General features: G+C 40.3%; 1 protein-coding gene across 1 annotated transcript; it reads left to right on the forward strand.

The window, feature by feature from the left end:
* Window positions 1–5008: 5008 nt before the first annotated feature.
* On the forward strand, window positions 5009–8491 carry LOC122657568 (tubulin beta chain-like). The gene is made up of 3 exons (XM_043852306.1): window positions 5009–5489; window positions 7258–7527; window positions 7622–8491. The coding sequence occupies exons 1-3, from the start codon at window positions 5093–5095 to the stop codon at window positions 8302–8304; spliced, it is 1350 nt and encodes a 449-aa protein (XP_043708241.1). The 5' UTR covers window positions 5009–5092; the 3' UTR covers window positions 8305–8491.
* The last annotated feature ends 4315 nt before the right edge of the window (window positions 8492–12806 follow it).

Genomic DNA, 12806 nt, shown 5'->3' on the forward strand with positions numbered 1-12806 from the left:
CTGAACTTATGACAAAAGTTGCAGGCATGACGATTCTTTTTAAGACCTCCATCTTGACACTTATATTTAGTGAAAATAGATTCTGTTAGTGCGTGATAGCCTAAACTAGGAATCATTGTAGTCCATAGGATGTTTGTTAAAGCTATAGCTTTTAATTGGACTGCTCTCTTTGATAGAATATTACATCTCCAGCAGAAATGGAACTTTCCTCCTGTTTTATCTTTAACTTTTTCAATGGTTCCTTTCTCATGAAGGTGACCAGCTTCTTCCTCATGGAGCTCCTTTTCTAGGCAAATCCTGCTTCAGTGATGGAATTAGTGTCAAGCCCCTGTTGATATTAGTGAGCAATCTTCCCGAGTCCTCCTTTCTATTTGGTTGACACCCTACTTGTGAAAACTATTTTCTGTGGGCAGACTTTAACATTTAAAGTCTCTGCTCATCAAAGTACTGTCATTACATTTGGACGATTTCTGATCATTCAGTAAGTGGGCCGTTCTAAGGTCTGATGAACGTACATGGCCCTAGTGCTTAAGTATGAGTGTATAGTAGTTTTCTCAAAGGGTGGGCCCATATTTGTCGTACGGTTAAGGTTAAGGTTATCCTTCTCACTGCAATCAATATAGGCAAGGAAACGGGTATGCTGACTACTACCTCTAAAGTAGTTGCGTCGCAGGTATCACATGGATTAGATTGTAGTTGTTGCGTTACAGTGTCAGGCTGATAATCTTTAGTTTCATCTGCTTTTCGGCGTATTTCTTGTGGAGGCCGCGGCACATTGTGAATGCACCTGTGAACTCTTAATCTGATGGATTTATGCTCGAGGTTTGTACTTGCAACCATGGATTGAGGAATTGGTATTGGATTGGCTAGAGGCTGATACGATTCTTGGCCGGTCCAATATTGGTGTAATGGAGCGGTCCAAGGGTAAACCTTGGTCTATTTCTGTTTTTCGGCTGATTCTGGTCCGCGATTTGATTCTTGATTCTGGTTTTTTTTTAAAAAAAAAAACCTTGGGCACATTGTGAATGTAGTAAACTCCTGATCTGATGGATTTATGCTTTAGGTTAGCACTTGTAACCTATCTTATCCAGGAGTTTTCTGAGGTACAGCAATATCCAACTCAACAAGCCTTCAATATATTAATTGTCGATGGGAAGTTGGAAGATCACTAAGGACCCTCGACTGAACGAGAGGAGAAAGAGCGGGATTAGATCATGCCAAATTGCTACATGAGACATGGTCCGAGGAATCAGAATTGGCACTCAATTAAAATTTGAATCAGTCTGTACTGATCCCAATTCAATGAAGGTTGATACCATATTCGATTCTGGATTCTTGAACCAAGGTGACTGGAGTTTTTCGGAAATCTAAGCTCCCTCTCAATGGAATTCAATCCCATGGTTTGATTCTGGGTTCTTAAACCTTGACAAATCGATCCCATGTTCGATTCTGGGTTCTTAAACCTTGACGAGAGAAGAAAACTCGTTAAACTAGAACCTAAAAGAGAGCATCGAAATCCCACTGTTGACAGTTTTCTGTAAAGGTAGGAGAGTTGATACTAAATTAAAGATTGCTGTTATATGCCAACAATCAATTTTTTTGCACTAAAACAAACGTGGGTAGCCCACAAGTAGGGATATAAATGGATAACCGAAATTCGAATCCAAATCCGCATCCGTTTGGGGATATTTGTATTTGTTTAGAGATATCTGGAAAAAAAAATCTTGATATTCCGATAAAAATCTGTAAAAAATAATCTAAATATTTAATAATTAAAAATTAAGTAAATAATGATTTTGAGGGTTTTTGAAGATTCAACAGGTTCTAGAATATGATGAAGAGAGAATCATGATTTAAGAGATATGGATTGAGAGTGAATTGTATCCATTAGGGGGAGGAAGGTCCAGGTTACACAAAGTAGAGATAAACCGATGGGCGAAAATCCGAATCCGAATCTGTTTAGAGGTATTCATTCGTATGCGGACTGGGGATATCTGGATCTGATCACATCCGATCCGTATCCAATCCGAATATGATCCGTTTACATCCCTACCCAGTACCCACAAGGCTTTCCACACCCATTGCTGCCCAAAAAGCCATCGTATTCCGTGATCAGCTGGGCATTTTCCGTGTTACGGTTTCTGAACTGGCCCAATTCCACTCTATCCATCCAGGGGAAGCCATGTCGGTCCGAGCTGCTTTCCTTTATGCAATCGGCCTGAAAAGATCCAATTGGAAACAGACACAATATGGAGCTGGTCGATCTTATCAGGAACCCATCCAAGCCCAGCCCTCTAGCAGTACCAGTGTCTTCTATTCTCCAAGATATTTGCCATCTAGCTTCTTAGTTTCAGGATTTTTCATTTTTTCATGTTTATAGGGAGATTACCAGCACTGCTAACTCTCTTGCTCAGAGGGTCCTGTCAATTATGTATGACAGTTTGGCCTACATCGACTCTTGATTCCAAGAACTATGTAACTTGGAGTCCTCGGCTTTATCATGTTCACATCTTCAATAAATATATTTCTTATTGGCCGATACAAATAAATATAAATGCCATCTTATTCTATTATTGGTTGATGAATTGTTTGGGCAAAGTATCTCTACCATAGTTTTAGGTATTGGTATCAATAGTGATTGATACCATGACGAATATCAATACGTATCGTTGGTAGCAGGTAAAAGGTTTTTTTTTTTTGAATTTGCAAGCAATTTGGATTGATGTTATCCGATACAACGATATCAATGATCCAATACTATGAATTAAAACTATGATTTCTACTCTACGCAAAGTAGATAATTATTTATTGGAGAAAAGATCCCCACGACGCCAGCACCCAAACCAATTTTGTACACCCCCATCCATTTTGTGATAGCACTTCCCTTTGAGATTCCTATATACCCCCCATTGTCTAGGTTTCTCATAATATCCCTCTCTCCTAACGCTTGAAACTGCACAGAGGTATCAAAGGGAACCTTCTTCCTTATTTATTATGCACACATATATCTTGCTATGAGTGGGCCATATGCGGTTGACATTTCAAGTTCCCTTGCTTATGTGTCCAGTTTTAGTCCAATGGATTTGACTGATTGGCAAAAAGGAGCTAGCTTTGAAAAATTTAGGAAGGTGCATGCCAATATATGGATAGGAAAAGTACAATGAGGCGTGAGCAAATACAATATGTGGACGACATACATGGGATGACACATGAGTGAATTTTACTCTAAAAATTTGACACGAGGCCAATTCAAGATGTTTCCTAGATACCCAATAGTCTTAATTGATACATCACTCTTCTAATAGGAAAGCTAAATTTCTCAACGAATAGACATAAAACTCTAACAAAAGTATTTACCAAAAAAGAAAAAAAATTGTAACAAGTCTCCTACTCATCTCATATCTGGATCCGGCTCCTCTCTACGGAGTCCATCACCCAGGGACACATCCAACGGCTGGGCTTTTGCACACACATTCCGATGCATTGTGCATGCTGACTTGGCACCTGTCGGGATTTGTACACGACAGCCCAGCTGTTGGATGTGTCCTCGGGCACTCCTTGGGCGATGGACTCCCTAGAGAGGAGCCAAATTCCTCATCTCTACCTCATACTCACAGTCTCCCTCTTTCTTAGTTACTTCTGTCTACCTCATACCCATACGTGATATGACTCTCCTATCTTGGTAAATTTCTTCTTATTCTTATTTGGTGAAAAGAAATTGTAAACTAAACATTAATACATATTCAGTTGGTTACATAGAGTATTCCTATTTAATAAGTAGACTCAAAAGATAAAGGAGAAATTTTTTCATCGCCTACAATTGAAAGAGAATCTCTTCATCCACAACATTGATCTGACCTTATGAATGGCCTTTCATTATTAATTCTTGGTTAATATGCACTCCTTTCATCAATAGACTGGACGGAAGCTCTTAAGAAAGCTGATAGTGCATCATCTTAACCTTAGTCTACCATAAATCTAGGAGACTTATTCTCTATGGGGGGAGTTGTACCCTTGCCCCCAGGGCCCAGATACATAGAAGGGCGAAATGACCGCCCCACCCCCATGAAAGATGGTAATGATCGTCCTATTGATGTTGTTGCCGGAGAGTGTACTCCTACCTTAAACACAGAGGGACGAAATGATCGCCTCGCCCCCCATAAAAAGTGATAATGACCATCCTATTGATGCCGCTGCGTGCATTCCAATTGGCCTTGCGTGGATGCAAGGACCACACAGCGACACTCCTCCACTGATAACTATTGCCCTTAACTCTTTCATGTCATCTTTCGCTCTAATCTAACCTTGGATTTGCCAGTTGGCCCATCATCCAGAATCTAGATTCTATGCTGTTGGTCCCCACCTGTAGGCCGCAGGCTGGCAGCAGCAAATGGACATGCCCATGTGATATGTTGGATCCGCTGATCGGTGGACGAGAAGATCCCCTGCGGAGGTTTTACGTGGGATATCCGTGAACCGTGAGGCAAACCAATATAATGGCCGCAGAGAGCATAAAAAATAAGCTCCGATTCCAGCATCTGAAGATGCCAGATCTACCATGACCTAAGCCCTACTGCCAACTCAGTTAAATCGGTGGTAAGTATTAATTACTACAGCTACGCTTAGTCGGTGATAGAATAGACCCGGAGTCTACAGTGTACGCTATGGACCCGGATCTTAAACCACAACTTTCGTATCTTTATTGGTGGGACTGGGATCAGATCATCTTTCACTTTTACGGCTGGGTCTATGCCAACAAGGCAGTGCACTCGTGCGGCTCCCCGTAGTACAAGTGTTTCGTTACAGCAAATATCTTTACTCTGCGACCTAAGCCGAAACTGAAACTGAAACGGACAACGAAACGTTGGTGTAGGCATTCCGCATTCGGTATTCCCGCTTTCGCAAGGCTCCTTTTTTCGAAACCAAAATATCCCGCTGTTCGATTATTGGCTTATTACCGAATCTCTCTCTAGGTCTCTCCGCGGCGCCTATTTATACCTTCGTCCCCAACAGTTCTTGTCACGCAGATAGATCGGTCGGAACTCCTTCCAAATCTAATCCATAGCCTGATCTTGATTTCTGAGAAGAAACCATGAGAGAAATCCTTCACGTTCAAGGTGGACAATGTGGAAACCAGATCGGAGCCAAGTTCTGGGAAGTGATCTGCGACGAACATGGCATCGATTCTACGGGGAGATTCAATGGTGGATTTTCCGATCTGCAGCTCGAGAGGATCAATGTCTACTACAATGAGGCTTCCGGTGGACGATATGTGCCTAGGGCTGTTCTTATGGATCTGGAGCCGGGGACGATGGATAGCATCAGATCTGGACCTTTTGGTCAGATCTTCCGCCCCGATAATTTCGTTTTCGGACAATCTGGTGCCGGAAATAATTGGGCCAAGGGCCACTACACTGAAGGAGCGGAGTTGATCGATTCTGTTCTTGATGTTGTTCGTAAAGAGGCTGAAAATTGTGATTGTTTGCAAGGTATCGGCTTTTTTATTTATCCTCTTTAGGACATTTTGTGTTTTTTAGTTGAATTCTTGTTTTCTATTATAGCACATGATTTAGACAAGGTTGTTTTTCTATTTTGCATTCTTTTATCATACGGAGTTACTGATCCTAATTATGATCTATTTAATATTTGGAGTGGGATATGAGATCTGCTGGTAGTTGGTGTACTTTTGATCATTTCCATTGAAATCTTGAATAGTTAGACAATCAACCTCTATTGCGATGCTTATATTTTAGATTTTTCTACAATTTTTCATAGGATGCAATCTTTCTCTTAAGCCTTATCCAACTTCGAGCGGTAGAGGATCATCCGGTGGCATTATGCTCTTTTTCTGACGTTTCTTAGTTGAGATGTTGAGATCAGGTAGGAGAGCGCTTCTTGCATGGGATCGGATGAATTTCAAAAAATTTATGTCTTTTTCTCATTTCTTCTTACATAATAAAATTATAATATTTCACAATGACAGGATTAGTTGTTTTGTTTGGAAGGATGAGTTATCTCTCCTCTTCATATTTTATTGATGATATATGATGCTTTGATCGAAGGCTTAGATGCCTGTGATTTCGATTTTGATCTAATTCTATTCCTTGTTTTCCTCATGAATGAAGAGTCCTCTTGTTGCATTTCCATAGAAAGAGAATGTGATGCTGTCTTAAATTGTGGAAGCCTTGATGCATAATATTCTGTAGTCTTTTTTAGAATTTTAGTAGTTAGTACTTCTCTTAGAATTCTATCTGTTCTTTTCCCTTCAAATCTTTGATATTTGAGTGTCGATCCATCCAGGCTTTTCTCTTCCCCTGTTTTGAATGCTGGTGATCTCTCTTTTGTGCCTCCTAATATTTTTTTGTTGTTGTTGTTGTTATTATTATCCATATTATTATAATAATTTGTGAATCGTAAAGGAATTCTACAATGATACCATGCAAGTCATTGTTAAAGTGCTGTATATCAACTTCCCAAAATTAGTTTCTTCTTCTCTTGCATTGATCTTTGGTCATTTTATGATGGTGATTGCCCATTGGATCATCCTTCAAATTAAGAGATCCTATGATTTTGTCGTTTTTACTATTGGTTCTGATGTCTGAGGAATCCCTTTTAAACAATTTGTGTTGGCTAATCGCTCAGTTGTAACTACCTGGAATTCAATATATTGTTATGAGATCCTTAACAAGAGGGTATCGAGATCACTACTAGGCTGCACTCCCAACCTCCTCTCTGCTATGAGATCCTTAACAAAAGGCATCCCCACAATTTTTTTTTGGATATTGACAGACTTAAGAAATAGATAAATATCTCATTGCTGGAGAATCACAAGCTTAATATCTCACAGCATCGATCTCACTCTTTCTTTCTGCAATGCGACTTGAGAAGGAAAACTTGGTTAAGTAAGTCATCATACTTAGCAAGATTGGCATGCCAGACAATGGTTAGTGGAGTAAAAATGGAATAAAGCAAAGAAAAACTTACAATGCATCGAGACTTTTAATCTATTGATTAAGTATAATCCTTTGACAAAGAAAATAATTGGACTCAACTGATTAGAACACACCCATAGTCCAGAGATTATGATGATCTTATCTTGTGGGACTCAACTAACGCACTCAATGAAAATTGACTCAGTTTATGTACTCCCAATGTGTTGCTCTTAGTTTCTATTACATTTTATTGTTTGCTTTGTTCAACATGATAATTAATAATAAGATCTAATTGCTCTTCATATGTGCCTCATGTATTGGCCAGGTTTTCAGGTATGTCACTCTCTTGGAGGAGGCACAGGCTCTGGGATGGGAACCCTCCTGATATCAAAGATGAGGGAGGAGTATCCAGACAGGATGATGCTTACATTCTCAGTTTTCCCCTCTCCAAAGGTCTCAGATACAGTTGTTGAGCCCTACAATGCCACCCTGTCTGTGCATCAGTTGGTGGAGAATGCTGATGAGTGCATGGTCCTAGATAATGAAGCCCTCTATGACATCTGCTTTAGGACCCTGAAGCTCAGCACTCCAAGCTGTGAGTTTTATGTTGTCAGTTGCTTTCATAAACGGTTCTACACAAATATGGACTTCGACACTTAACAACCTTAATTTTACTACCTTGTATGCAGTTGGTGACCTGAACCACTTGATTTCAGCGACCATGAGTGGTGTGACATGCTGTCTGAGGTTCCCAGGTCAGTTGAACTCAGACTTGAGGAAACTGGCTGTGAACCTTATTCCATTCCCCCGGCTCCACTTCTTCATGGTTGGATTTTCTCCACTGACCTCCCGTGGATCGCAGAACTACATTTCTCTAACTGTACCAGAGCTGACCCAACAAATGTGGGATGCAAAGAACATGATGTGTGCAGCAGATCCGAGACATGGGCGCTACCTGACTGCCTCAGCTATGTTCAGGGGGAAGATGAGCACCAAGGAAGTTGACGAGCAGATGATTAATGTTCAGAACAAAAACTCATCATATTTTGTGGAGTGGATCCCCAACAATGTGAAGTCGAGTGTCTGTGACATCCCCCCTACAGGGCTTAAGATGGCATCAACATTCATTGGTAACTCGACTTCAATTCAGGAGATGTTCAGGAGGGTGAGTGAGCAATTCACAGCAATGTTCCGGCGCAAGGCCTTTTTGCACTGGTACACTGGAGAAGGAATGGATGAGATGGAGTTCACAGAGGCAGAGAGCAACATGAATGATTTGGTGTCAGAGTATCAGCAGTACCAGGATGCCACTGTTGAGGATGACGAGGAGGGTGAATATGAGGAGGGAGTTGAAGATAACTACGAAGGCTGAGTGGGATCGATGATGGCAGCAACTATTTTGAAATTGGAAGCAAGTCTTTAGTATGATGGGTTAGATATTCCTCTTCCCTATAACCATAATTCTATCATAATTTTGTATGGAATCTGATATTCTTTCCCATTGATTCTTTTCTCGTGCTCCTGTGCTCCTTGAAATATCGGGTCCTGACAGTTTTAATACATGCTTGTGAACTATCGCAATTTGAGTTCTGTTATCCTTCATGAATATGATAATCTTTTTTAAGTTGCTTAATTTGGTGGCTTTGAGTAAATTAATTAGGCTGTGGATGGGATCACTTTGGTTGGAAAGGGTTTTGCCAACCTCACTGAATCTATAAGGCAGCTTCATGGCATACCTTTCACTCTCACTTGATCTCTCCAGTGACATTAACTCTTTTACATAATAGAAAGGGGATTATTACATAACGTCGGTGATCCCATTCAAATCACTTGGTGGAAGAAAAATTTGTAAATACACGGGGATGGTTAAGTTTAATTACTGTTGTGGTCCTGTATTTCTTCTGATGAGATTTATTTGGAGGATTACTTGCATGTGAAATCTTAAATTTTCGCCAATTGTTTCAGTGTAACATGCCTGGATGTTTAGTTACATTTCTCTTATTTTACAATATTTGAGCATAAAACTATGAACCCAAAGTAGAACCATATGCCTCTTATTTTTTTTACTTCCAAGGAAACAAAACTCTATAAGAAAAAATGGTACTGTTTTTGTTTTTCACTTCCAGCCTTGGTTGGTCTGTCAAGAGTTCAATTTTTACTAACGCCACCTCCCACCCAAAGTTTGGTAGGGCCAGTAAACAAGGGCCTTTTTTCTTTTAATGGGCTTACATTTTAAACTACCCCCACAACCCAAGACCTGGCTCCTGTCCAGCCGTGGCTGGAGCTGGAGCGTCCAGCCCCGCTAAACGACAGAAAAAACAGGGGTGGGGTGGTCATTTCACATGTGGGGCTATGTGGGACCTACATGTGAAATGATCACCCCACCCCTGTTTTTGCTGTTGTTTAGCGGGGCTGGACGCTCCAGCTTCCGCCACGGTTGGACAAAATCCTTTTTCCACAACCCAACCCCTAACTGAAGGTGTGATTTGATGCCAAGATTTTGGGGACAATGTACACTAGCCGGCACCTTCTCAGCTGGCTCTGCTGATTTGGAAGGCTGATCTGTATGTTTGAACAATTCTGTTCGTTTCCTTTTATTTTTGGGTCACTAAATAAATGGAAAAGATTGCTACGGTGTCTTTGTGTAGATTCCTTTATACCTTTTTCAAATAGTAAATAATGGGACCTACACTGTTATTCTCTCTTATTCTGACTATATGTGGACCTCATATGGATGATATCATTTTTTAATTCCTCATTGGTTTAACGTACAGATTCTTTCTTACACAGTCCTTGTAAGAAACCCTTGGGATAGTGATATAGGGAGAATGTCTTCTGAGCCGCAGCGCAGTCTGCGCACAGGCACATGGACAGCCTTTGCAAGGAGCAAGATGGTCATTGCGCCTACCCCCATTTGTATGGGCGGAGGCTGCGCTACAGCACAGAGAAGAGCGCCCCTATAGTTTATATTGCCGTTCTACATTAAATGTCAAACCAATAGCGGGTGGTGAAATTGTAATTTTAAGATTAAATTACTAGTACCTCCCCTAGAACTAGCCCAAAACTCACGTAACCCCTACATTTTGAAAAAAATATCACGTACTTCCTCCACAGTCAGAAATATACAATGGATATGACCACTCCGTTAGTTGATCCCTGTTAAATGAAGCGGGTTAGTGTTTACGTAATGGCCAAACCACCTTTAAAGGACAAATTTACCCTTCTTTGCAAAACCTCCAAATCAAAAATAAAAACAGTTATGTCTGCTTATTCGTTGCAAACCCTTCCATCTACAATGAAGGTAATGGAAGAAGACCACAGTAGCAGCACCTACAATAGAGCTGTCGAAATTTCAGAAAAGAAAACGAAAATTGCTGGGGTGAAAGAAGATGATAGCAATGACAACTACCATTGTTGCCGGCCTTCTTCTAGAAGGCTAAACCATTGCTTCCGTCTTAGAGTAAGGCTACAACAGCAGCCACTGCCGACAGAGGAAAGAAAAATCAAGTACTACAGTCGAGGAGGTCTTACACATGTATCCTTTAAAAAACCAGGTTAAGTGTTATGAATGCGGATCATGTCCTTGTACAAGTATTATCCAAGGCCTTCTAGGGTCAATCACATGAAATCCACTATGGGACCCAAAAGAAGATTAGATTCCATGTGATTGGCCCTGGAAGGCCTTGGATGGTACTTGTACAAGGATATCACCAATGCAATTAGACTATCATTGGCTAGAGACTATTATTGTCAAGTATAGAATGGCTACTCACCCCCCCGCCCTTGCTCATGCGACTGATATTCTGATCATTACCTCATGACTCATGAGTTAGATCCCAACTTACCCATCCAGAAAACCTGGAACAATGAATTTTAACATTAAAAAAAAATGAAGAATATACCTGCGAGTGATCTCTCTCATTTGGGGGACTGGGGAGGGTAGGACAGTAGAGGTCGGAGGAGGGGTTGGGTTCGAAAAATACCGGGGGAGGGGGAAGCTGGAGCTAGCAAGGTCAGGGAAGGGGGAGGGAGAGGAGTGTCGGAGATAGAGACGGAAGGTGACACCGTTACTCAAACTGTGTGCGGTTGTAATTTAAAAAAAAGGGGGATACGGGGATTTGGGGGGGGGGGGTTATGTGAGTTTTGGACTAGTTCTAGGGTGTACAAGTAATTTACTCTATATTTAATGAAAAGAGAGATCCCTATACATGGAAAAAGATCTCTACTTGGTGTTTCTTAGGCCTCTCACAAGACACCGTGAAATAAAGAGATAATGGAGAGAAACAGGGAGTGAAGTACACTTTTACATCATGTATTTTTTTGATTTTATCAATTATTTAATACTATTTTTCAACTCCTACCAATTGGCCATGATCATTGATTGTGATTCTCTTTTTAGGATCTTTCTAACAACTTGTTATTTGATTTTTTTTTCTTGGGATTGAATTTTGTGTCAAATTGTATAATCTACGCTAATGCCTCCCTGTGTCTCTCTCTACTCTTATAATAGGGGCAAAAATGTCATTTCATAGGAGAAAAAGAGAGAGACACTAGCACATGATTCTTCCTCAAATGGCCAAATTCATTGTGTCAGGTGAAAATTACAATATGATAATATAGACTCTTGAATAGAATGGACTTATGGAAATTACATATGGCCAAATTCATTGTATCACTTATGATAATTGTCTTTAATCATTGTCTCGTGAGAATGTAAGTCGATTGAACACCTGATGTAGCCTTGTGGTAATTTTAGTCATTGGTATATATGTACCCTCTTGGTAATCGTGGATTTTTAAATCTTTATTTTGCTACATCACCACAACATTATTTTGGGCTGAATCTTGACATTTACATGTGGTAGGAACATTGTACTCTACTTACTGACAATATTTGGATCACATTTGAGCTGCCATATGTATGGTAAACATTTATGTTATGCGGGAACCCTTTCGTCAGTGGTGACGTAGAAAACTATCGTTCAATAATTTCCTTCTTGAGTCCTTCCATGGAATGATGGAAACTTAAATCATTTCGTGGGAAAACTCAATTCTTTATGTAATGATTTGGTATCTTTTCTTAGTATTTTCAATTAACAAATTATTTTTCAAAAAATAATGGAATTTCAAAGCTTTATATTATCAACTAGCAAATTTGATGAATTTAGCTTGTCTTCAGGGAGCCCAGCATGCTTAGGGTGTTGTCAGTCGTTAGGTTGTGCCGCACACATCTCCAGGCATGCGTCGAAATGTGTGTAGCACAGCTCAACCGTTGGATGCCTCCTGAGCGCTGGGCTCCCTGGAGACGATCCTTATCCAAATTTGATTGAGTTCAAATGTCACCGGTAGTTATTAGTTAGGGTATCATGGTGGGATTACATACAAAAATAATTATTCTACATTAGATGTGAATAGCCCAATGTAAAGAATTATAAAAACTTAGACATCTTCTCCTTAACGGTTAGCTTTTAAAGATGAGTTCTACCCAAATCCGAATAAGTTACAATTCTGATGTGTCTCGAGTACGAAACCTGCCTCGCCCTCTTTAGTTGGCCTATAAAATCAAATATCTCATTCATATTGATGTTGTTACGCGTTCTCTCACTAGTCCCTTTCATAGGTGCAGAAACTACATGATCAGACAATGATCTCTATCTTGTCAAAAAATAAAATAAAAAACAGATGTGTCTTCTAGATTTCTATACTGTGAATCCATTGGTCTAACTCTTCGTGATTGGTTTGACCATACTATAGTGGGTGCTATGGCTGGGACGTGAGGCAGTGGATTTTTCAAGCCCAGTGAGACGCAAACATGCTCCATGCATTACTCATGCTGTCTCAAAATAATTATGTGATAATGGTCCATGTTATTGCA

The sequence above is a fragment of the Telopea speciosissima genome, chromosome 4, assembly GCF_018873765.1.
Source record: "Telopea speciosissima isolate NSW1024214 ecotype Mountain lineage chromosome 4, Tspe_v1, whole genome shotgun sequence".
NCBI classification, from domain to species: domain Eukaryota; kingdom Viridiplantae; phylum Streptophyta; class Magnoliopsida; order Proteales; family Proteaceae; genus Telopea; species Telopea speciosissima.